Raw genomic sequence first — 24,604 nt, forward strand, 5'->3', positions numbered from 1 at the left:
AAGTGTGAAAGATAAACGCTGCTGATCGAGTTCAAGTTTTAACATCTTTTAACAAAAAAGTGTTGTGTTTTATTTTATTTAAATAAACCTGTAAAATTTCACTCTTGGTGAACTGGCTTAGGGCAGAATTTCAGAGGTGGGAGCACACGCACACACACACACACACACTTTAGTTCAGAGGGGAGTCACTTTTTTTACCCCATAACCAAATTCACCCCCACCCCTCTACAACAAAAACGCACGTTGGATCTTTTCCTTTTTGAGTCGACCTGATAGTCATCATCATCATGACCTTCTGCAGAGTGAACAGTGTTTGTGTCACACCGAGTGTTTGTAGTAGGGTTGCAAGGGGGCGGAAACTTTCCACGGGAACTTAATCTGGGGAATTTTGGAAATATAGGGAAATTTATATAAACTCTCTCATATACAAACATTTTGTTTGGTCATAACACTCCTAATTTATTGCTTATTAAGTGTTAGTAAGGTAGTTATTAAGTTTAGGGATTGGGTACGATTAAGAATGTAGAATAAGGTCATGCAGATTAATATGTGCCTAATAAGTACTAATAAATAGCCAATATTCTATTAATATTCATGCTAATACTAGTTAATAACTAGTTAAATGACCCTAAAATAAAGTGTTACTGTGCATGTTATGGAAGAATGCAAGTACCTGCAGGGGGTTTGGCCTCAATGGCCCTCCAGTAAGCAGTGTGCTGTGTGCAAGTGACCGAGGAACGCAGGGTACAGATTCAACTTAAACTGCATTAAATCTTGTTGTTTTAAATAAAATTATGCTGCAAGATTTTTTTAACTGCGTTTATGTTCCTTGTTATAGGCAACTCTGCATTTTTTTTTAAATTCCCAGTTAATTCCCATATATTACGTTAATTCCCATACAGTATATTCCCGTTAATTCCCATACAGTATATTCCTGTTAATTCCCATATATTCCAATTAATTCCCATACAGTATATTTACGTTAATTCCCATACAGTATATTTCTGTTAATTCCCATACAGTATATTTACGTTAATTCCCATACAGTATATTCCCGTTAATTCCTATGGAAAGTTTCCAGCCTAGAAAATTCCCGGAATTTTGCAACCCTAGTTACAACAGAATGTTTAGTTCGGAGAGGAGTCACTTTTTTTTTCCCCTTACCCAATAACCAAATCCACCACCACCAACTCTCTACAACAAAAACGCACGTCGCTTGACACGTCGGATCTTTTCCTTTTGGAATGGACCTGATGGTCTTAATCATCATCATCAATGACCTTCTGTAGAGTGAACAGTGTTTATGTCGCACGAGTGTTTGTAGCCAGGGATAAAGACTCTGCTCACGTAACCACTGCTCACAGGGAACAGTACAAATCTGTACTTTTTAATTCTCTGATTCTCAACAATGACCTTTTGTTCCGCTTCGTATCGCTTTCCATCCTCACGATCCAATTAACATAGTTTCTGTACGTCACAACTCGCTGTCTGCGCCTTCACTTTCTTTAATTGTTGGAAATCTTTGATTTAATTCAGATTATTTATTAAGTTGTAATTTATAGCAAAGATTAAAAAAAAAAAAAAAAGGAAGTCGATAATTAAACTAATGACACACACACACACACACACACACACACACACACACACACACACACACACACACACACACTTCCTCTTACCCTGTGATCCACCAGAAGGTGATTCTGGACAGGAAGCTTGCTCCAGCTTCAGGACATGAATTCTGCATTAAAAATAAACCAGTTAATTAAACCCACATCGCTCTTGTATTCACATCAGTACGACATTTTACATCTCTTTAATAGATTTAAAACTTTAACACGTCTCTGATCTGCCTCACAGGCTGCGTTCCTGATGGACTTTAGGGCTGGGAAGCGATCTCTTAAACCTCAAACACAGCCTCTTCAGATCCATCAAGCTGCAGCTGGATTTCCCGACAGAGTTCCCAGATGTTCTGGAGCGACGGAAGCTCGGTACTGCTTATAAACGGCTCTGGATATCCGGTGCGGTCAGGACACCAAACTGATGATACAGCTGATGGTTAAAGACCCAGGAACGTGTGCGTGACCGATGCATCAGTTGCACATCCTGGAGATTCCTGGATTCATGAAGATCGATGAAGATCTCGAGCTTTTTCTCGTGAAGTCCACAATTCAGTCCTTCGAGGATGTTTTCCATTGCAGAAACGGAATAAAACTGAAGTTAAACCCCGTGATATTCAGGAGCTCATGACTTTTCTAAAACGATCGGATTCGGGCCGAGATGCGTTGCGACATCATGAGCCCTTTTCAGACATGAGAACAGCTCTTAGAGAAAAGCTCTTAGAGAAAGTCTTTAAGTTGGTCTTCACTGACAGGAGTTTAAAAGGAAGAATCCTGCGATTGTGATTTCACCAAAACAGTCAGAAATGACCGGAGAACCACTAGATGGACCGACAGGGTTTGGTGACGATCAGAGTGAATAATCATGACATCTGCAGGAGTCAGGAGTCAGTTGCTGCTTGTATTCTGCATAAACACGCCGTAGCACAGTGGACGAAGACAAGTTGTGTCACCAAGCCTCACATGGTCAAAGGTCCAGAATCCAGGTGAAGACAGAACCGGACCAGAGCTATTACCGTGGAATCGCGTCATGACCCGAGTCTCTCTTTTCCACAGAGTCAGTGAGCGACAGATGACTCGGAGCCGAGAGGTCGCGTCGACAGAAGAGCTCCTGTGGTGGCAGGAACGTTAGCGTTAATGGACGATTTCCAGACACGACATCATGACAGAGATCAGTGCACTGGGGTCAGTAGCAGTCATTTCTTTAGTAGTGAAGCGACGACGGTTTTCTTGAAGCAGGCTGGTTCAGCTAAAAGGTCGAGGAGGACAGAGGACAGATGACGGGACGAGACGGGTGGACAAATTTCCGTGTGCATTTACTCATTTGAACGATTAACACGCTTCAGCACGGAATGCTACGGGAATTCATCACAAAATGTTAAAAGCATCGTTCTCCTGAAAACATAAAATATATTGACACACATTAGCTTTATTATTATTATTATTAAACTCACCGGATCTTTGACTGTCGGGGAGAAAAGCGGCGGTTGGTCAGACATGCAGGACAGGACGAGGGAGATTAACAACAGTGTGTAGTAAATGTAGAAGGTGGTGTATCTGAAGATGTTTACAGATGCAAGCTGAAGGGGGAGAAGATAGAAATGAAAAGTGTTACAATATGCCGAATACACTCTCACACACACACACACACACACACACACAGACTATTTAACATGTAATAATTAGCATCTGCGCCGCTTAACAGCTGCTTTGACTCTGCTGCAGCTCCACATGACAGGTTTACATTAACACTCGTTATAATAAGATAAGATAGTTACCATAGTAACATCTTAATCTCAGAGAACACGCCTCGTAAAGTAGTTAAAAAATCACATAGAAATCACATAGCGAGCCTGAAGCAACCGACTGGAGTACGACAGCAACCAGATAGCCTCATGGAAGCAAACGGATAAGTACGTAGCAAACACGTAGCAGAACGCAAACAACCACCTGAGGTTCCTTAGCAACCACCTGAGGTTCCCTAGCAACCACCTGGGGTTCCCTAGCAACCACCTGGGGTTCCTTAGCAACCACCTGGGGTTCCTTAGCAACCACCTGGATCACCATAGCAACCACCTGGGAACCATAACTAAATGAGCAAGTCCATAGCAACCACATGAAATACCATAGCAGCCCTTTTAGAAGACCTGAGCAACCACTTCACATGCTTTTGAAGACCTTGTAACTGTTAAGTGTTCTTCAAGATTTCTGGAAGAAGTTTCCAGTGTTCCACACACACGAGATAATTTATAATCACACCCTCCAGTGTCACCCATATGAGGATGAGGTTCCCCTTCGTGTCTGGTTCCTCTCAAGGTTCCTCCCTTTACCATCTAAGGGAGTTTTTCCTCCCCACAGTCACCTGAGTCACCTCAGACTTGCTCATTGGGGATAAATACAAACACATTTAAATAGATCTAATATTAATCTTTATATTATTCTTTATAATAACCTTTAGTTCTACGTTTATGTTCTGTAAAGCTGCTTTGAGACGTTGTAAAAAGCACCATGCAAATAAACTGGAACTGAATTGAATAAAGGGAACTGTGTTTTCACTGCAACGATTTTTTTTTTTTTTTTTTTTTTTTTTTTACACCCACCACCACCACGAACAACGTGAGGTAAAAATTCCACAATACAGCGTCCATAATTTTATCACAACAACCCGACTGCTGTCCTGGAGCCGATGACGTTAACGTCGTGACGGGTGATGAAATGAAAACAGGAAGTGAGACAGCACGACCTCACAGATCCCGATCCTTACCTCGTCGAGGGCCTGCAGGATTTTGGAGCGAAACGTGACTGTAGCGCAAACTAAAGATATGAGCCAGAAGTGCAGCATCACTCCGGAGGACTGGACGCCCTTCATCCGCTCGTACTGGATGAAAAACGTAGCCAGCAACTGTTAAAACATGCAGGCAAAAAAAAAGAAAAGAAAAAAGAAAAAGTCAGGAATGAAACGATGAGGAACGAGCGAACTCCGCTTTATTAACACTACGACACTGGAGACTCCTAGTGTGATAAACCTAACCTCAGTTTCTACGTTTCTTCTTTGTTGAATATCGACGGTATTCTGTTATTACTTAAAGACTTAAAGATTATCTTCTTAACCCTTTAATACCTTTAACTACAAAAACAATAACGTATTAAATAACGTAACTTTCTGACCAATCAGAGTAAAGAATTTGGTGCTGTGGTGTAAGTGATCATTTGTTCGTACAGTGATGCCTCGAGATACGAGTTTAATTCGTTCCGTGACTTTGCTCGTATCTCAAGTCGCTCGTATCGCAAAGCAATTTTCCCCGTTTAAATTTATTGAAATCCCATTAATCCGTTCCAGCTCGCAAAATTCCACTCCAGTTGTTTTGTTTGTGTTTTGAATATGAAAAATGTTCAGTACTGTATTTATAAATGACAAATATTGTATAAAAACATACAGTAATAAAAGAGAATGTTAAATAAACTGGTTTTACTTCACGGAAGATGCGCACGGAGGTTGAGGGAGGAGTAAACAGGCGGAGGAGTAAACAGGCGGAGGAGTAAACAGGCGGAGGAGTTAGGAGGAATTACACTTTCACTTTCGTTCACTTACTCGCTACTGTACACTCTTAATGCATTTACACTTAAATGGAACTTAACTAAACTTAATTTAGAGCGCGGAGAGCAGCAACTAGAAAATAGAATAGACCCCCGTATACCATTAATTATTAACCATTAATCATGTATAGAGTTAAAAATAAGAAAGGAAAATAATAAATGAATAAATGGATAAATAAATAATTAGAGAGAGAGAGAGAGAAAAAAAAAACATGTGGAGATTTATGATGTAAACTGGTACAACGAACACAGGTTCCGGCTCGGTGGAGTCGGGGTTGGAGGAGGGAGTTTAGATCGCGGCAACTGCGAAGCGCTAGAGCGGCTCTATGAATGGGAATTTAAATGGTCGGTAATATGGATGTCGTAACCGGATTGGTGCGTGTCGTGGACAGCTGATTAACAGCTGATGCACGCTTGACGACGTGGCCTGACAGAACTGACGCGATGCTTGATTTCTCTTTACTTAATTGCTACAATTTCTGTTTTCTTTACATTAATTTTGCTTAATTTTCTTCATCGCTTCTCTTTTCACTTGTTTTTGCTTTTTTTGTCACTCTTTCCTCACTAACATCTGCCGGTCGTTTTAATAAAAACCTGTCCGGTCGGCATATCAGATGCGGTGTAGTCGCACAAGTTAAATTTTTTTACGGATCTAACGCTTAAAACGGATCCGAAAATCACGGATCCGCAGATGGTCGACACCTCACGCAGCACCTTTACGACTCGCCATAGGAAATGAATGACTTCCTGTTTATCGGCCGTCGTTTGTCGTGTGCAGTGTGAAGGTCGCTTTAACCGAGTGAGATGCGGGAAGCTGAGGCGGGAAACAGAGCACACGTGGTTGTTAGGGATCTTTGTTTCGGCTTCAGTGGCGTCTCGGATGCTCGTATCTCAAAAATATGCTCGTATCTCAAGCCAAAAATTTGGTCGAATCACAGCTCGTATGTCAAAATATTCTTATCTCGAGGTATCACTGTATATAGAATACATGTGTGCGAGTGTGTGTGTGTGAGCTTAAGACGACGTGAGATCTCACCATGGTGATGCCCAGCAGCGTGGGACTGACCAGGTAAACGGGTGCGAGTGCAACCCCGTGGCCTCTTTCCCAGAAAGTGTAGAAAACATCTGACCAGCAGATAATCCACAGCAGTAACCCAGTGACCTTAAAGGAGAAGAAAGAAAAACAGCGCGATAAGGAAAGTGTTAAACAAACACTCGCGTTACAGATGCAAAAAAAAAAAAAAGTGATTACAAGAACAACACTGGCTATTTAATCAGAGGAGAAAGTAATGGCACCCTATTAAAAAAAAGTTGTTTTAGAGTGTCTACTCGGTGTGCTGAAAACATACACACTGTATACGCACGCACGCACACACACACACACACACACACACACCTTAGTTGAGTAAATGTATCTAATAAAGTAATCGTAGTAATTTTAGATTTGGCTTCTTAGTCTTTGATGTGTTCACTGAGTTTACATAGCATGTTATCCGAGTGGTGAAAAAGCGATTCTTTATCATTTTCATCTCTCGATACCTTTATGGAGTTTTGTGGGCGGAGCTAAATGAAATCGCAATGATCAGGATTGGTCGTTGGTCTGATTGGATCTCTTTTTTATTATTATTTACAAAAGATGTGCTGATGGATACCAAAAAAAAAAAATAATCGACTGCCAAATTCCCACTTCAAAGTAAAACCACAAGTTTTGTTTGGAACAAACAGAAATAAGGAACTGATTTGAGCTGATTTGCATATTTTATGCGCACGTACACACACACACACACAGTCATTTCTAAGCTTTATAACCACAGCACTCATTTAAATGTGTTACAGAGAACGCAGTCACTCCACTGACAAACATCAACATAAACTGGATAAGAGACTTTGTGTGACTGTTGAAACACCGACGTCACTCATACTCACGGTTTTGGCTTTATTCAGGCGGCTCATGCAGATGTAGCCGCGATTATGACTTTTGAGGTACAGAAAGTAAAAGGGTGTGATGAGCCAGAGGTAGAAACATGGGATCCAGATGAGGACCGTGTTTTGAAAACACTGCGTCACGTCTGGGTTTTGAGCACGCCATGTGCGGTTCCAGTCCTGCAAACACACACACACACATATACAAGATGGTTGTTCCTTCAGTCAGACCTGTGAACTAAATCAACATCAAATATATTTGTTTATTCATATTTATTTGCCCGTGTGCTCTTTGTTTTTTTTAGTCCCCATCCTTTTATGCCCCTTGGTGTCCTTCTCCTGTCCTTATTCATCTCTCTCTATCTTTCTACCCCCAACCTCCTTCATGTCCCTTGCTGTACTTCATGCTCTTCTACATTTCTACTCAATGCCTCCTCATTATTCTCCCCCTGTCCTTCTTCGCGTCCCCTTCTATCTTTCTACCTCCCCCGGTCCTTCTTCGCGTCCCCTTCTATCTTTCTACCTCCCCCTGTCCTTCTTCGCGTCCCCTTCTATCTTTCTACCTCCCCCTGTCCTTCTTCGCGTCCCCTTCTATCTTTCTACCTCCCCCTGTCCTTCTTCGCGTCCCCTTCTATCTTTCTACCTCCCCCTGTCCTTCTTCGCGTCCCCTTCTATCTTTCTACCTCCCCCTGTCCTTCTTCGCGTCCCCTTCTATCTTTCTACCTCCCCCTGTCCTTCTTCGCGTCCCCTTCTATCTTTCTACCTCCCCCTGTCCTTCTTCGCGTCCCCTTCTATCTTTCTACCTCCCCCTGTCCTTCTTCACGTCCCCTTCTATCTTTCTACCTCCCTACATCATCTTCTGTCTCTCAAACCCCTTGACCGTCTTCCCACAGATCCCGGTCTCTCTTCCTAATCTTTAATCTTAAACCAATCATCACCTCAAATTTCCTTTCTGTACTTAAACCCGGGTAATAAAATACAAGCAAAATAAAAAGATAGGAAAAATTCAAACCATACAAATAAAACAACAAAAACAGCACGTGACTGGAGCTCATGAGGAGAGTTCAGGTTCACGTGTAAGAAGAGACGCTTTATAGTGTCGTGTATTAGACAGAAGAGCTTCGGAAATCTCCTTAAAAAACACAATGTGAAACAGTTCAACTCACACAGGAGGATTATAACCAACACAAAGCTACAAGGAAAGTGATTATTTGTGGCATGAAGACTTACACAACCTGCCAAGTAAAGTGTAAACAAACATAACACCATCAACAAACAACTCAGAGAAAAGGGCTGACTTTGGAAATGAGAAACTTATAAACGTGCAATCTTATAACATCTCCATGACAACGCCACGCTTTTTTTTTTTCCTCCATTAGATTTTTTATTTAATATTTACCTCTGCTTACTCTGTTAGCTACAAGCTACAAGCGTAAATAACGTAAATAACGTACAGGTATAAAAAAAAAAAAAAAAAACAACACACACAAAAGTCTATAAATATAAAATAACGTGTTTTATATTAAAGCAAAACTTTTGTTTACTTCAGGAAAGCTTTTAAAATCGAATTTATTAGTTACTACAAGTGACATTCGTTATTTCTTTATTAAAATGATAAATAATTAGAACAGAGACTCAGTGATTTGCTAACTAGCTAAAGTTAGGAAGCTAAAACAATAATATTAATAATAAAATTTTAATTATTATTATTATGATTATTATGTAAAAATTAGTTAATTAATAATAAAATACAGCCCCGACATTTCACATGCTATCTGTGTACACAAGTGTCAAGCGTTAATTAGCATTAGCGTTAGCATTAGCGTTAGCATTAGCATGATGTAACCGGCTTTCGCAGATTTTTTTTTTATAAATCTTATCCATTTCTACATAAAGTGCTCCACGGTTTCTTACGGAGGAGTTTATACAAGGACTCACCCAGAACGGGTCGACGGAGTTGTAGGAATCCGCGTTGCAGAAGCGGTCCATGGCCGTGAGCTGCGTGAGAGCGACCCCGCTTTCCTTAAACACGCCGCGGCTTCAGGTTCATCCCTGTACCGCTCTCACTCTTATGGGCTTACGGAAAACGGGTGCGCTGTGGCATCCAGTTGGGTTCTTTCCCCAACCGTATTCGTGATTAAGCCACGCCCTTTTCGGGCTGTGATTGGTCTTCGAATTCTTTTTCTGCGCTGTGATTGGACAGTAGATGTGCCCATTTTTTTAAGGGTTATTATTTTTGGACGAGTTGCAACAACAACAAAAACAGCTGAGCGCGCGCGTGCGCAGGCTTCCGGATTAGGTTTAATTCAATAAACAAAAAGCCAATAAAAATAAATAATCAGGTCATAAGATTTTTTTTAAGTAATTGAAGTAGAGGGATAATTGCAACCCAGTCAGACGATTTATTTCTAATTATTTTTAGATTTTTTTTTTTTTAATTTAATAACAAAAATGTTATTTATTGTGTTTTAATTATTATAAACATGTATAAACATAAGGTAAAAAACTTTTTTTTTATAACTTCTTTTTCTCTGAGTTTATTGCCATTTCTTTTGCTTTATTCATTATTACATTTCTGACACATTATGCATAGCTGTTATAACAATGATGTATGCACACAGTAGTGTGAAAGTGCTTTACATGATCAGTATCATATAATTGCCAAGAATTATGATTTAGGATTTGAATTTAAAGTGAAATCAGAAGAATAGTGTTTGAGGCTAAAACTCACAGCACTGAGGAAGCACTGCCACCTACTGGTCACATGCCACTTCAGCAGCTTTTACTTTATTTCTAGAAGTTTTACTTAAGTATTCATAAAAAACATCCTTCATAAAAAAGGAACAAATAATAATAATAATAATAATAATAATAATTTGTCTGGTAAACATTTACAAACAAACAAAAATGCAGGCTGGTTGACAGTTTTGTGTAGTAAGTCGTTTATTTTGCACATCTGCTGATGGAACATACGTTTTACATGAACATGATAAAGCTGCTGTATTGAACCTGAACCATTCCTTAATACCCCACTCGACTCTCAGTGAGCACGTGATTTAAACACCTGATCAACGCCAAAAACTGTACTGTTATTAGTGATTAAAGTTTAATGTAGATAAGTAGACGATATGTCTGTCTATCTGTTCATCCGTCCATCATGACTCCTATATTAGTAGAGAAAACGGCACATCCGAGCTCCTCTTTACATTTCTAATTTTAACATAAAACATTTGTAGCCTTCACTGAAGTATTTAACTTTTAAATTTATCTTAACTATGCTACAGAGACTGTATCTGGATTTTGGTCCGTTTCTTAACATTTACATCCCGGACAAAACCAGAGATCATGCGAGAAAGAAAAACAGTAAAGACTCTGGTCTCGTTTACAAGAACATCAGCCATTTTTTAAAGAAATAATCCATAAAATACTAACGAGGATTCTCGATATCGCTTATGTGCCAGATTTAGAATGGAGAAATGCCTGTTTGTGTGCTAGAGAGTTACTGAACCCTCATTGGTCAAAAGGCCGTCATTTACAAGCGGACTTTGGTGTTGTACACAAGGCTAAAAACTGCCCATATGCAACATTTTTTGGTTCCTCATTAACATGACAAGCTGATTTTTTTTTTGTCTTTGAGAGGACATCTTATTATGATAAGGTTTCACAACAATAATAGAGGAGTCATTCTTTAACAAATAAGTAAACTGTCCTTGTTAACATGCTGCTGCGGAATACACTGTATAGACACATTGTTTTGTGTCCCTCTCGTTCTCTTTCTGAGCGACTCGTCCCTGATGCTAAGCCATGAGGCTTGTGAAACTGCTGCAAAAATCTCAAAGCTTCACATCAACAAAAGCTCTGTGAAATACAAAATTTAGTTCCACGTCAGACAAGCGAAAGCTATTACTGTACAGTGCTTAAGAGAGAAAAAACAAATCCAATTGTACATGTAAAGGGATCTGTATTTTATCCCATCAGGGTTCTATATGAGCCTCTGATCCGGTGTTAATTAAGCGAGAACCTAATCATCACCAAACCTTTGTAGACGTGTGCAATATAACAAATCACTTACAGTCCTGTATTTCAAGCACATCCTGAGTCTCCTTAGTGCTTTTATAACACTAACATTGTTGCTGTAACAAATTAACGTCCTTTCAAGTTACACTTCAAACACTTGTAAATTGTAAAGAAACAATAAGAATCGATCGTTTTTTTTAACCTGCCGATCGCATCGTAATGTGAAACGTGCGTTCCAATTTGTCCCCCAGTTACAGAAAATGAAAATATCTTGACGTCACAACAAATGTATAGCGACCGGGCTCGGCTATAAGCGCCCCAACAAAGGGCAAGTGCGTTTCAAAACATTCTTTTTCCTAACTCACGAACGCTAGAACGGTTTGAACCAAACCTCTAATTGTTCATTAGAAGATCATTTGCACAAAGACCCATATGGCAATATTGCAGTCCTTAAGTTTGAGCTGCACTGCACAGTTGTGTTTCCTGCCTGATCTCTCTCTCTCTCTCACGCTCACAGACACTCTTATGGAAGTGTACAGCTTTCTGCAGCTTCGTCTCCGTTTCTCATAAAACGGGCACAGCAAAGTCACAGAATAAATACCTTGGCAAAACTTAAGAGGGGAATTATTTCTTCTTCAGTCTTTAAAAAAACGGAAATATTAATTCAGATCATATTGCAGATGTAATATCTTCCCCAAAAAAAAAAAACTACAGACATGTCCCAGATGAGTGACTACATTCGGACTAAAGGGGAAGTTTTATTTATCTATTTATATTTCTTCAAATGTGCTCATTTCCTTGTTTCCCATTTTCCTTTTTCTATTTAGAACGTTGTCGTCCAATAAAGATGCAAATAGAGACGTGATATGGCAGAGAACCCTCTAAACTGTGCAGTGCAAACATCTATAATCAGACATTTTCGTTACAAAAACAGTGAAACATAGACATGTGGCTGTACATGGAGATACAGACAATGTTTATATAAAAAAAAAAAAAAAAAACAAAACAAAAAAAAAAAAACAGAGAGAGAGAGGGATTAACCCTCAGTTAACAGTAGTAATAAAAAAAGAGACAAGCTCACACCCTCCTAGTGCAAGAGTGTTGAACCATGTGTTAAGTCAGCAGGAGACAAGAAAGAAGTAGAGTCACAATTACACACACACACACGTACGTACACAGAGAGAGAGAGAGAGAGAGAGAGAGAGAGAGAGAGAGAGAGTCAGACCACCATTTTGGGTCCAAAATCTAGCCGCTTGACCATCCTGTAAAATCACGAGAGAGAGAGAGAGAAACAGAGAGAAATTAGTCAAGGTCTGAATTAAGAACCGACTAGTTCTCACTTCAGTGTACAGTTTCAGCTTTACCAATAACACTCCTTCAGTAAATTCTTAATGTCACCCCAGAGAAAAGGCGATGGGATCAATGATCGAACGTGTTCTTAGTCCACACACACACGGTGCATCAATAAACATTGCCTTTGGATTTTGAAGAGGAGTGTTAGGACAGTGTCGAACAACAAAACATCAGCTGATAGAAGAAAAAAAAAAAACAAGAAATTCTATTGATGAACATCCTGTAAATACAAGAAAAAATGTTCATATCCTTCCTGAGTGTGACTACCAGAGGTGGGAGTAAGTCACACATGTGCAAGTCACAAGTAAGTCTCAAGTCTTAACCTTCAAGTCTCAAGCAAGTCCGAGTCATTTTTTGTGAGAGTCAAGTCAAGTCACTGCTTTATGTCAAGCAAGTCAAGTCAAGTCGTAGCTTGAGTCAAGCAAGTCACTGGCAAGTCATACAGATGTTTGATGATTTAACTAAATGTACAGTATATATTAAACAAAGTTAAATCTACAGTATTTATGGACTATGTTTTATTTGCACTAAAAAATGATTATATGCATTTAAAGGTGTCCACATACAGGTGAGTTGTAAATACAATAAAAATCTAAAAATGAATAAAAATCAAAACTACAAAGAATAAGATGTAAATGTAACTGAAATAAGGCCAACATAAAAGCATGAAAAGTTTCAATATGCCTCAAACATGGCAGAAGACCATGGAAAAGTATATATATATATATAAAAAAAAAAAAGGTTTCTATGCAACCAAATGGCATTTTTTGAACAGGCATTCCCTTTTAATGGGACATGAACACATCCTTAAATTAGATCCTTCCTTTTTATCAACAGAATAACAACAACAATCAATCACGTCAATCAAAAGATGGAAATTATTGAATCCCACAAACCTTGAAGTGAATTATGGAGAGAGAGAGAGAGAGAGAGAGAGAGAGAGAGAGAGAGAGATGATTGGAGTGAGTGTAATTTATTAATATTAAAGGGATAGTTCACCTAAAAATTTAAATTGTCATCTTTTTCTCACCCTCATGATGTTACAAACGTGTATAAATTTCTTTGTTTTGATGAACACACATGTAGATATTTTGAGGAATGTTTATAACCAAACCATTCATGAGCCACATTCACTTCCATAGTGGGAAAAAGAACACTATAGAAGTGAATGGGGCTCATGAATGGTTTGGTTACAAACATTCCTTAAAATATTTACATGTGTGTTCATCTAAACAAAGAAATTTATACAGGTTTGTAACATCATGAGGGTGAGAAAAAGATGACAGAATTTTCATTTTTAGGTGAACTGTCCCTTTAAATTGAATGTGTGTGTGTGTGTGTGTGTGTGTGCATGCGAGACAAGAATATGGCTGTGCTTGCAACTTTATTTTTATATTTGTTTTTTATATATATGTACATCCCCATAAACGATCCATAGGCTTTTCACTCAAAGCCTAACACTGAAGACCAATTATAAGCGCTATTCCAAAAAAGCTGACATTTCCACATAAACAGTGACCAACCATTTACACTACATTGCGCTTGCAAAAAATTTAATTTGATAGAACTTTGTCATTCAATTGTGAGCGATGTGGTCGCATACTGCTGCTGTTCTCTTCTCATCTTGCACAAAATCCCGGTACCCGAAATTAATTATTTTTGGTGTCGCGCCTTCCAAGTTTCGTCACGACTGTTAAGGTTTATTAGTGCGCGCGCTCCCTCTGCTTGACTGCTGCGTCATGTGGTTAGATTACGCTCTGGCGTGCGTTTAAAAACAGATTAAAAAACAAACAAAAAAACAAGTTATTTCCAGTCATTTAACTCAAGTCCGAGTCAAGTCTCAAGTCATGAATGTCAAGTCAAAGTCAAGTCGAGTCTTTTTTTAATATTTGTCAAGCAAGTCTCAAGTCTCAAATGTGCGACTTAAGTCCGACTCGAGTCAAGTCATATGACTCGAGTCTCCCATCTCTGGTGACTACACACATGGATAAGATGACTAACCCATGTAAAATACTGTTAAGTATAAACTGGTTATTTTTATCATGTTTAAAGCAGCAGCTGTCTGTGCAGGTAAGCAGCTAAACCGTAAACCAGGCCTAAGCTGACAAAAGTTGCTTAAAATGATGATTATTTGATTGATAGATAAGTGGAAATTCTTTTGAGTTCAAAATGTATGTATCTATCTGACTCACCCCTCGAACAGACCGTTAGAGCTCGGCTGGTTCTCCAGCGCGTCTCTCGGGGTGCCGTGGGAGCTCTGAGCCGTCGCCGAGCGACTGGGTGTTCGCTCCTGGACCTGCAGCTCTCTGCATGATGCCAGCTTCGACTCCAAATTCTGAAACACCAACCCAAACAAACAAGGAGGTAAAAACAGAAGAACTGCCCCATGGTGAGCTCAGGAGTTAGCCTTTACATTCCACACAAAACCTAAACAGGACTACACGATACACACACAGTGCAATGAGCACTACGTACAGTGTAGCTACACAACACAAAAATAACTGCAGTTCAAAGGCAGTAGAAATGTATTGTTTGACTTACTCCGACTTTCCTCAGCAGTTCTCCTACAATGTTGAGAGCGGAAATCCGTGCTGACGTCGTCAACGGCGTCCCGGTGAGACCTTCGACTGAATCACACGCACGTCATCATGAATAATTGCTCTTCGGTTTAGTATTTGTTTTGCACTCTACAAAATGGTTATTTTAATTTGGTCCTTATTAAACAAGGGAAGTTTAAGTTGATATTGTGTGTGTGTGTGTGTGTGTGTGTGGTCTCACTTCTGCCATAGGAGGACGGTGGTGTGTGAAACGCACTCCCAGAACCTGCTGCTGCTCTGGGCGGTGTAGTGAGGTATGAGGAATGAGCGGACGGTGTGTGAGACGCCATCGACTCCACCTTCTCTCCATCCACTGTAAGGCTAAGGGATGGTTTACGGTCCTGCTTCTGTTTCACAGCCAGCTCCTGCCTCAGATCTACACACACACACAGTCACACACAGAGTAAACAATGAGTCCAGAAAGCATAACCAGAAGAACCAGATGACCCCCAGTCATGTCCTAAGTAAATGAAATTCTTCTCATGGCTCAGAGGTTTTTTTTTATTAAGACTGTTAAAGCAAATGTAATGCTAATTTAAATATAAAGCTAAAAGTGAGGCTAATGAAACATTACACATACTGATACTGAAACCTACGGAAGCGTATTGCATTTTTTCTGAATTAACGACTTAATTATCTCAAAATTATGAGAAATTTTTTTTGAAAAACATTTTTTCACTCTGTTTTTATGAATTAATGAGTTAATTATCTCAGAATTATGAGATCATTTTTCATTAAAAAAAAATTCATTGTTCTGTTTTTCTGAATTAATGAGATCCCTCAAAATACTGCCAGGAGCTCTATTTTAGGTGGATTGCATGGAAGTAAACATGTCCCGCCTTTCAAGTTTAATCCGGTTTTATTTTACTTTGGGTTTGAGACATTGGGAGATGATGCTGTCTTTAAGTAATATAAATGGTATTGTTATTAGTGTGGGGCACGGTGGCTTAGTGGTTAGCACGTTCGCCTCACACCTCCAGGGTCGGGGTTCGATTCCCGCCTCCACCTTGTGTGTGTGGAGTTTGCATGTTCTCCCTGTGCCTCTGGGGTTTCCTCCGGGTGCTCCGGTTTCCTCCCCCAGTCCAAAGACATGCATGGTAGGTTGATTGGCATCTCTGGAAAAAAATTGTCCCTAGTGTGTGTGTGTGTGTGCCCTGCGATGGGTTGGCACTCCGTCCAGGGTGTATCCTGCCTTGATGCCCGATGACGCCTGAGATAGGCACAGGCTCCCCGTGACCCGAGGTAGTTCAGATAAGCGATAGAAGATGAATGAATGAATGTTATTAGTGTGTCAACTTTGCGCAGACGCCTCAAGACTTTGCGCCTGTTCAGACGAAAAGAACATTCTGATCTGCTTGACGTTGCTGTGTTTCTCCAGGATCAGTTGAACCGATATGGTCTGCTTCACGGTAGCCGTATCACCATTCGTGAAAACCCGTCGATTGCACCATTGATGCAGATCCCATATGGTTTGAGTTTATCATATGAATCAACATGCCATAAAAAGTTCAGGCCTGGATTATGATACAAATGGTAGGGCCTTACTTCCATGCAATCCACCTAAAATAGAGCTCCTGGCAGGATTTTGAGGGATCTCATTAATTCAGAAAAACAGAACAATTAATTTTTTTTTTTTTTTTATGAAAAATTCTCATAATTCTGAGATAATTAACTCATTAATTCAGAAAAACAGAATGAAAAAATGTTTTTCAAAAAAAATCTCATAATTTTGAGATAATTAAGTCGTTAATTCAGAAAAACAGAGAAAAAAACTTATTCATGAAAAATTCCCATAATTCTGAGATAATTAACTCATTAATTCAGAAAAACAGTAGATTTTTTTTCCTCAAGTGAATGCAATACGCTTCTGTAGAAACCAATACAAACATGACTTTTTTTAAAAAAACTTCCCATTTTTCCTGTGGGAAAACTCCTTCACTCACATTGCAAATAAAAACATAAAGATGGGATTATAATACAGTCAATCAAGGAAAAACAACAACAACAAACCTAGTATGTCTCTTTAAGTGTAAACATTTCCAATTCCAAAAAAAATCTAAACAAAAATTTGAATTCTTTGGGGAATCAGATGAGACGTCAGATGAGAAAATCGATCTGATCTTATTTTTCCACACCCTGTGATCAATGTAATGTGTAAAGAAAATATGCAACCTGTAAAAACGTGAACTTTAAATAGAATGTATGGGTAGAGTTTAAAGAGTTTAAAGATAGATGGGATATTTAAAAGTTTCAAAGCCTAGAGTCCCACTAGTGATGTGCGGATCGCGGTTATATCCGCGGGTCAAGTGATAAAAGAAAATGACATTGTGATTCACTACAGGTGGCTCGCGAGTGGATGAGATTTGCATGATCGTTAATGATGCAAATATTAACGACATGCTCTGAATATCAGAGAAAGATTTGCTCTCGTTCTGGGAGAAACGGATAGATTCCCACGGCTGCAGCGGCTTGCTAGGAGAATCTTGCGCATTACTGCAACAAGCGGTGTGAGCGAACGCTCGTTTAGTGAAGCAGGCTGTGTTTTAGAGACACGAATCGTCTGAATCCCAACACAGATGATGTCATTCTGTTTTTGCCAAATAAGATAAGGCCATTAACATTGTTAGCATTTAGGCTAAATTGAAGCCATGTTTGTTGTAGGGCTATAAATATATGGTGTGTTCTGAAGCCCCGCTGTAGTTATTGGGGGGAAAAAAATAATTCTTAATTGTTGCTTCATGTGTTTTTAGAAATTTGCGGTACAGTAGTCCGAATTGTGTTTTGAAAAGATGTGTTAATGGCCGATATCCAGTCATTGCTCATCGGTGTTGGTGTTTGTCCGCTCGCCTGATCGGGAAGTTGACAGAAACGGTGACATTCCAGCTAAAGTCTGAAAGGGAGTATGGCCTGTATTTATGCTATTAATAAAATGTAACTTAATCTGGCCAAAGAAGAACCTTTTGTGTAATAAATAAAGTTCATTTTGAAAGCAGCATCCGTCCAGCATGTTATGTTACACGCATATCATGTTATCGCTCTAACACCAATGCGCTGTAAAAAAGAACCATCCATTGACCCTATCATCATGACGGAAACTAATTATAATTATAATTAATGAACGTGACGAGCGGGTGCGGGTCGGGAGCAGATATCTTAATCAGAGAAAATGATGGTACGGGTGGGTGGCGTTCGGGCGGATGATTTATGTCAAGCAGCGGTTTCGGGTGACGTTTGAGCTGATCCGCACATCTCTACTGCACACAGAGGAGTCTGGTTTGGTTGATGTAACCCATGAATCTGTGTGTAAAAGCTGAATTGGGATCTCACCTCGAGCTTCATCCTTCAGTCTCTGAACAGACTCCAGCAGATTCTCCTTCTCGTCTAGTTCGCTCTCGAGAAAAGCATTCCTCTCGATGACATGGTTCATCCTCTGCTCAAAGTCCTCCAGTGACATGATGGTGGCCCTGAGAGAGGGGAAAAGAGTAGGAGGGCGGTTTAAAGAATTAGTTACTGATCCTCACAAACCTACCACAGTACACTCACACAGGGCTTTTACAACAAGCCCGGGACAAGTGTACTGTGGTTTATCTTCCAATCTTGCACATGCCCTTCGTCCTCGACAATCAAAAGTGACTGCGTGTTCTGTTCCCCGTGCACCTTTTAGCTCTCTCGAGGTCATCGTTGGACTGCTCCAGCTCTCTGATATATTTCTGTAACTGGTCCTTGATGGCGGTGGTTTCGGCTAAATCTCCTTCCAGAGCAGAAATCCGTCTGTACGTCTCGGAGTGCTGCGTCTCGTACTTCTCCTAAAGAGATGTGAGAGACAAAGTACAGCTAGTCACACATGCAGTTTGAACATGCACTTACAATACACTGCTAAACTCATGGCCTTTAACACCATCACAGCTCCAGAGAAAAAACAAAGAACAAAAATACGTACATAGGTTTCTGAAAAACTGTTAACCTCTTTAGCACGGTGGTTTCAGTTATAACGCATTTCGGACCTCTGCTTAGTAAAAGAACACAAATCAAAAAGTGCTTTGTTGGTTTGCTGAATGTGAGCTTTGTAATCATTCGGTGACCAGCAGATGTCTCTCAAGCGCATCCGAAAAGTTTGTTAGGATTTTCAATATCTAAAATTAAATTTAAAGTCTGCCTGGTCCATCAGTCAAGGAAATAAATAAATATATTAAAAAACAAATGTACACAAATACACACAGAACACAGACACACACAAGCTGATATCCCTGATAACATATCAAGTTCATATGAATTAAATACGTACAAACACTTTATATGCCCTTTTGATGTTGTTTTACTAAGAACGTTAAAATGGGATGAACATAAATATACCACAGATCTCTAAGATCCTGGATCAAACTGAGTTTTTTTTACTTAAAGAGACAAAGATTCTAAGAAAACTTTCCAAAGCCACACGCAGTCATCAGCTGCTTCTCAGGCTCTCAATCAGCGCCGTTGTTTTCCTCTGTCTCTGTGTGTCCCTCTCACTAACTGCCTGCATGACTAAAAACAGACAGACACACACCATCCGTGACCTGGTAGGGCGGGTGTGTATCCTATTTAAACATTTATACCAATGCCAGGTGTAGTGCTACACACACACACACACGATCAAAGGTAACTTTGTACTAAAAGGACCAAATGAATTCAGGATCACACATGAAGGCGCATCTTCCAAAAGGAAAACAGGACAATCGGCACACAAACATCAAACAATAGCCTCTTTTTATCCAAATCTGTATTCAAGTCACTTTAAGCCGCTGCTTCGTGTTTCCAGTTTTATTTAATCCACATAAAAACCAAATCGCATGACTCCAGCTGCCAAAAGTCTCAGGGCGCTTTCACACACAGGGTTCAGCTGTGTTTCCCTCCTCAGTGCAGTTCATTTGGGATAAGAGAGAATTCACACACACACACACACACACAGACACACACACAGACACACACACATGACTGAGGGCATCTGAAGGGGAGTTTGTGGGGCAGCCAGAAGAGAGAGAGGGAGGCATAAAAAGAAAATGACAAAGGAGTAGAGAGAGACTGACAGAGGCAGAGAAAGAGACAGCAGAAGACATTAAGACACAAAGAAAAAGAGAAACAGAAATAGTATGAAAGTGAGAGACACAAACAGAGGAGGGTAGAAAGAGAGAGAGACAAACAGAGAGAGAGAGAGAGAGAGAGAGAGAGAGAGGGAGAGAGAGAGAGACACAGACAGACAGACACAGAGAGAAGGAGACACAGAGAGAAGGAGACACAGAGAGAAGGAGACACAGAGAGAAGGAGACACAGAGAGAAGGAGACACAGAGAGAAGGAGACACAGAGAGAAGGAGACACAGAGAGAAGGAGACACAGAGAGAAGGAGACACAGAGAGAAGGAGACACAGAGAGAAGGAGACACAGAGAGAAGGAGACACAGAGAGAAGGAGACACAGAGAGAAGGAGACACAGAGAGAAGGAGACACAGAGAGAGAGAGAGAGACACAGAGAGAGAGAGAGAGACACAGAGAGAGAGAGAGAGACACAGAGAGAGAGAGAGACACAGAGAGAGAGAGAGAGACAGAGAGAGACAGAGAGAGACAGAGAGAGAGAGAGAGAGAGAGAGAGAGAGAGACAGAGAGAGACAAAGAGAGACAAAGAGAGACAAAGAGAGACAAAGAGAGAGAGGGGACAAGTCTCATTTTGCTTCCAGAACTCAGGCAGGGTCATCTATATGGGTGGGTGGAAAGGGGCAATACACTGAACTGTGCCTCAGCTCTCTCTCTGTAGCTATATATATCTATATAGATATTTGAGCAGATATCTGCACACCAGAGATAGTGTGTGCGATGGTTGTTGAGAAAATGACACTTTCAGCTAGAAAAATACAAAAACGCTGTTGAGAACTCACCACATGTTTTAAGGAAGTAAAATGATGTTAGTTACTGCAGACCAAGCACTCGCTACTCAGGTGACAGGCAACAAGTAAAACAATGAAACGTTATTCTGCAGCCGAACAGCCGCTGAAACGTGTGTACGTTAAACTGAAAGAGAATAGATTTAAATATTTTAAGAGAAAAGTAATTATTTCCCAGCGGAAGGAAACTATCATTAGAAACAAAACACCGATCTTTAAAGCACAATAAATATTCCGGGATAAAGCCATAACACCCCACCCCCACCCTGAAGGTTGAGATGGCCTTCATTTACAAGGAGAACGCAAACGACAGGAAGTGACCAATGAACTAAAGAATTTGTCTTGACATTTTCATCCACACACACACACACACACACACACACAATCGTTTCTGTTGTTGAGTACTGTTTATATACACGTACTGTGTATATGTAAAGAAATAAAACAAACGTTGCCATTTCACTGTGACTCACACTAAGCAATTAACAAATTAACGAATATCTGATATAGTAACTTGTGACTATATTAAATGTGCTTTCAGATGTACACACAGATTCAGCAGAAACGTGTGTAAGCTTGAATACAGTAAAACAAGAAAGAGGTGTTTATTTATCATTTAGGGTGCAGATGTCAAGCTGCTCAGCTACAGTGAAACATTAAATATATAATCATTGTGGAGTTCCAGACAGACAGTTTGGTAACGCAGACCAAAAAGTCCCATTTATTTGTTTTCTATTGGCTTACATGAATTCAGCAGGTCCAAATTTACTCAAAGCCAGAGAGAAAGCGAAAGCAACTGCTACCAAAAGCACACGTTTTACCTTCTGTGGAATGCTAGGTGAATTTTACTGCAGGTCGGTCTGACTGCTGTGGTCTCCTGCATCACCTTACCAACTACTGTAGTAACAACATTTAGGGCTAAATTGTAGATCTGGATTTCTAGAATACATATAAGCCGGTGATGCCAACGTATCGTTTGACTCGTACCTTAAAGTTCTCTAGTTCTGAGCGTAGCCGGTTGTTGGTTGCGAGGAGTTCACGGTTTCGTGCTTCACACTGCTTCAGTTCGGTCTCGAGTTCGGCTTCGTAATCTCTACTCATCTGCTGAAACTCCTGCAACTCATCTCGAGCCTCATCAGCCCTAAAAAACGTAATACATTTTGTGTTTAATGTGATTTTCAATAACTAAAGAAGGCTAACGATAAAAAAATAAATGAATAAATAAATAAATAACACATTATATAAAATAATAAGCAGTTAAAACATTGTGTCTGTCTAAGAAGTCTGACGATCTCAAATAAGACGCTGTCCATCATTTGTAAAATAAATAAAAGAAAAGAAGTAAATCTCAGCTCAGGAGCAGAAACCTCTGCTGGTGATGAGTCGCTCTCTCCTTCCAGTAATCCCGCTCTTCTTCGACGGATGAAAACGTTAGAGGTTCTGAGTAACTCATTGCTGTCCAGGATGATCAGAGGGATCTTCGGGGAAAAAGACAAAATAAACATGTGTTAAACATTCATCGGACTTTATTTATATTTGAAAAGGTTGAGTTTGCGAACAGACTCTTAAACAAGACACGCCCCCAGGGGCGGGACATCTACTCGTCTAGAGAGTTTAATGAGACGAACGCAAGACTAGTACAAGATGAGTCAGAGAAGTATAACTGTTAATCTGTTACAGTTCTTTTTGGAACACTAGGTGTTTTTTGTTTTTTTTTTCCCCCCGGTATAGTTTTTTTTCCCTTTTTTTCCTCTCTGTTTTTTCCTTTGATGCTATTATGAATGTAATACATAATAGTTGAACACACTGTGATCCTCTGTATGTATATTGTTCTTGTTCTTGTTATTGTTATGTGAAATAAAAAAATAGTGACAAAATTAAACAATAAAGTATCTTTAATTTATCTAGATAAAATACAATAAAATATATCATATCAATAAATATAAATATATATAAAATAAATATAAATATATATATAAAATATATCAATAAATATATCCTCAAAAAGTACCAGTTTGGTATCCAGATATCGATAATAAAAATATTATTTATAAAAATAAAAAAATATTTTTCAATAATAAAAATGAATCTGATAGTAATCAAAAATAAAAACTAATAATTTTTATTGTAAAAAATAATTTTTTACAAGAAATATTTTTAGTTTTTATTGTTGTGGCAAAGTAGTTTTGTATTTTATCTGCAAACTTTCATATCACTTTTAACTGTACTAGATTTTTGAGTTCACCTCCCCAAAAAAAAAAAAAAAAAACAATTTTAACTGGAAATCTGGAAATATAATTGAGATTTTTGTATATATTTATATGTTTATCTTTTAAACCTTTTAAAACTATCAGATTTATTTTTATTACTGAATTTTTATTTAGATTTTAAAAATCGATTTATTTAATTTTTTAAATATAAATCGATCAATAATAAAAAATAAATCTGATATTAATCAACAATAAAAACTAAAAATATTTCTTGTAAAAAATAATACTTTTATTATTTTTACAAGACATATTTGTAGTTTTTATTGTTGTGACAAAGTAGTTTTGTATTTTATCTGGAAAAATACTTTTATTCAGATAGCAATAATAAAGATATTATTTATAAAAATAAAAAAATATTATTTTTCAATAATAAAAATAAATCTGATAGTAATCAACAATAAAAACAAATATTGGTTGTAAAAATAACATTATATTTTTAGTTTTCATAAATAAAAATGGATCAATAATAAAAATAAATCTGATTGTTTTATTTTTATTATTGATACATTTTTATTTAGATTTTAAAAATTGAGGTTTTTTTTATTTTTTAAATAGAAATTGATCAATAATAAAAATAAATCTGACAGTAAAGGTAAACGACGAGTTTAAGAAGATGTTATATGTCGCCAGGTCACACCGTCCTTTGTTAAAACTGGACTTTAATCGTATTTAATCACTTTTTTTTTACCTCAGACAAACCGTTGCTGTAAAACTGTTAGCATCGAAGCTAACGGCGCTCGCGACTTACCAAAACTTTACAAACCTCCCGACTTCTGCTTATACGCCCAAACCGACTCGAATAACGGAAACCTTTTCCGGTTTTATATTCCTGTTCAGATTTAGTTTTAAATACTGTTCGAGAGATCAGACTAAAATAATCCAAACACAGACACTTTTAGACAATAGTGAGGAGGAAAAAATCCTTCGCTTCAATTCTTCTCCCACAATCTGATGCTCGCTCGTATAACGACTGAAAGACTGCCTCGTGATCCTGCGATCTTCATTTCATACACGGAAAGGATCACTACGAATCCATAGCTTGGAGATCGGCTAATGTTTATGCACTTCCCATAGTGACGTCAGGAACGATTGTGATTGGATCGTTCGTAATGCGGCGTCACGCAGGCAAGAGCTCTGATTGGTCGGATCAGTGACATTGCTGAACAAACGGTTACCGGTGTCGGCTATCAAATACTGGATAAATACGTATTATTCTTGACAGGCGAAAGAGAGTCGCTCATAATAATTAATTTTGAGTTTTATTAGTTAAACTTCAAAACTATTATTCGATTTCACTCTAAGATATTTCACGT

At 38.9% G+C, this 24,604-nt stretch overlaps 2 protein-coding genes across 5 annotated transcripts in view; both read right to left on the reverse strand.

The window, feature by feature from the left end:
• Window positions 1-9,213, reverse strand: part of abcc1 (ATP-binding cassette, sub-family C (CFTR/MRP), member 1) — a 38,616-nt gene extending 29,403 nt beyond the window's left edge. For all 4 annotated transcript variants that reach the window (XM_060892495.1, XM_060892493.1, XM_060892494.1 and 1 more), the window contains exons 1-6: window positions 9,078-9,213; window positions 7,143-7,319; window positions 6,253-6,378; window positions 4,384-4,521; window positions 3,074-3,199; window positions 1,680-1,741 (exon numbers count right to left, since the gene is read on the reverse strand). In XM_060892495.1, the coding sequence (XP_060748478.1) occupies window positions 1,680-1,741; window positions 3,074-3,199; window positions 4,384-4,521; window positions 6,253-6,378; window positions 7,143-7,319; window positions 9,078-9,128 (680 nt within the window). In that variant the 5' untranslated portion in view covers window positions 9,129-9,213. The remainder of the gene's footprint in view (window positions 1-1,679; window positions 1,742-3,073; window positions 3,200-4,383; window positions 4,522-6,252; window positions 6,379-7,142; window positions 7,320-9,077) is intronic.
• Window positions 9,214-10,057: 844 nt separating this feature from the next.
• nde1 (nudE neurodevelopment protein 1) lies at window positions 10,058-24,357 on the reverse strand. Its single transcript, XM_060892666.1, has 9 exons — window positions 24,040-24,357; window positions 22,389-22,499; window positions 22,009-22,162; window positions 18,764-18,912; window positions 18,434-18,570; window positions 15,288-15,482; window positions 15,051-15,136; window positions 14,702-14,844; window positions 10,058-12,418 (listed from the first exon to the last, which is right to left on the reverse strand). The coding sequence occupies exons 2-9, from the start codon at window positions 22,472-22,474 to the stop codon at window positions 12,376-12,378; spliced, it is 993 nt and encodes a 330-aa protein (XP_060748649.1). The 5' UTR covers window positions 22,475-22,499; window positions 24,040-24,357; the 3' UTR covers window positions 10,058-12,375.
• Window positions 24,358-24,604: the final 247 nt, after the last annotated feature.

The sequence above is a fragment of the Tachysurus vachellii genome, chromosome 18 (assembly GCF_030014155.1).
Source record: "Tachysurus vachellii isolate PV-2020 chromosome 18, HZAU_Pvac_v1, whole genome shotgun sequence".
NCBI lineage: Eukaryota > Metazoa > Chordata > Actinopteri > Siluriformes > Bagridae > Tachysurus > Tachysurus vachellii.

Bases quoted from the DNA above. Each gene is read 5' to 3' on its own strand.
- nde1 (XM_060892666.1), bottom strand. From the start codon at position 22,474: ATGAGTTACTCAGAACCTCTAACGTTTTCATCCGTCGAAGAAGAGCGG. The intron at 18,571-18,763 runs GTGCACGGGGAA...CCCCTCTCTCAG, and splicing joins GACCTCGAGAGAGCTAAAAG to GGCCACCATCATGTCACTGG. The intron at 12,419-14,701 runs GTGAGTCAGATA...GTGATTTTACAG, and splicing joins TCTAACGGTCTGTTCGAGGG to GATGGTCAAGCGGCTAGATT.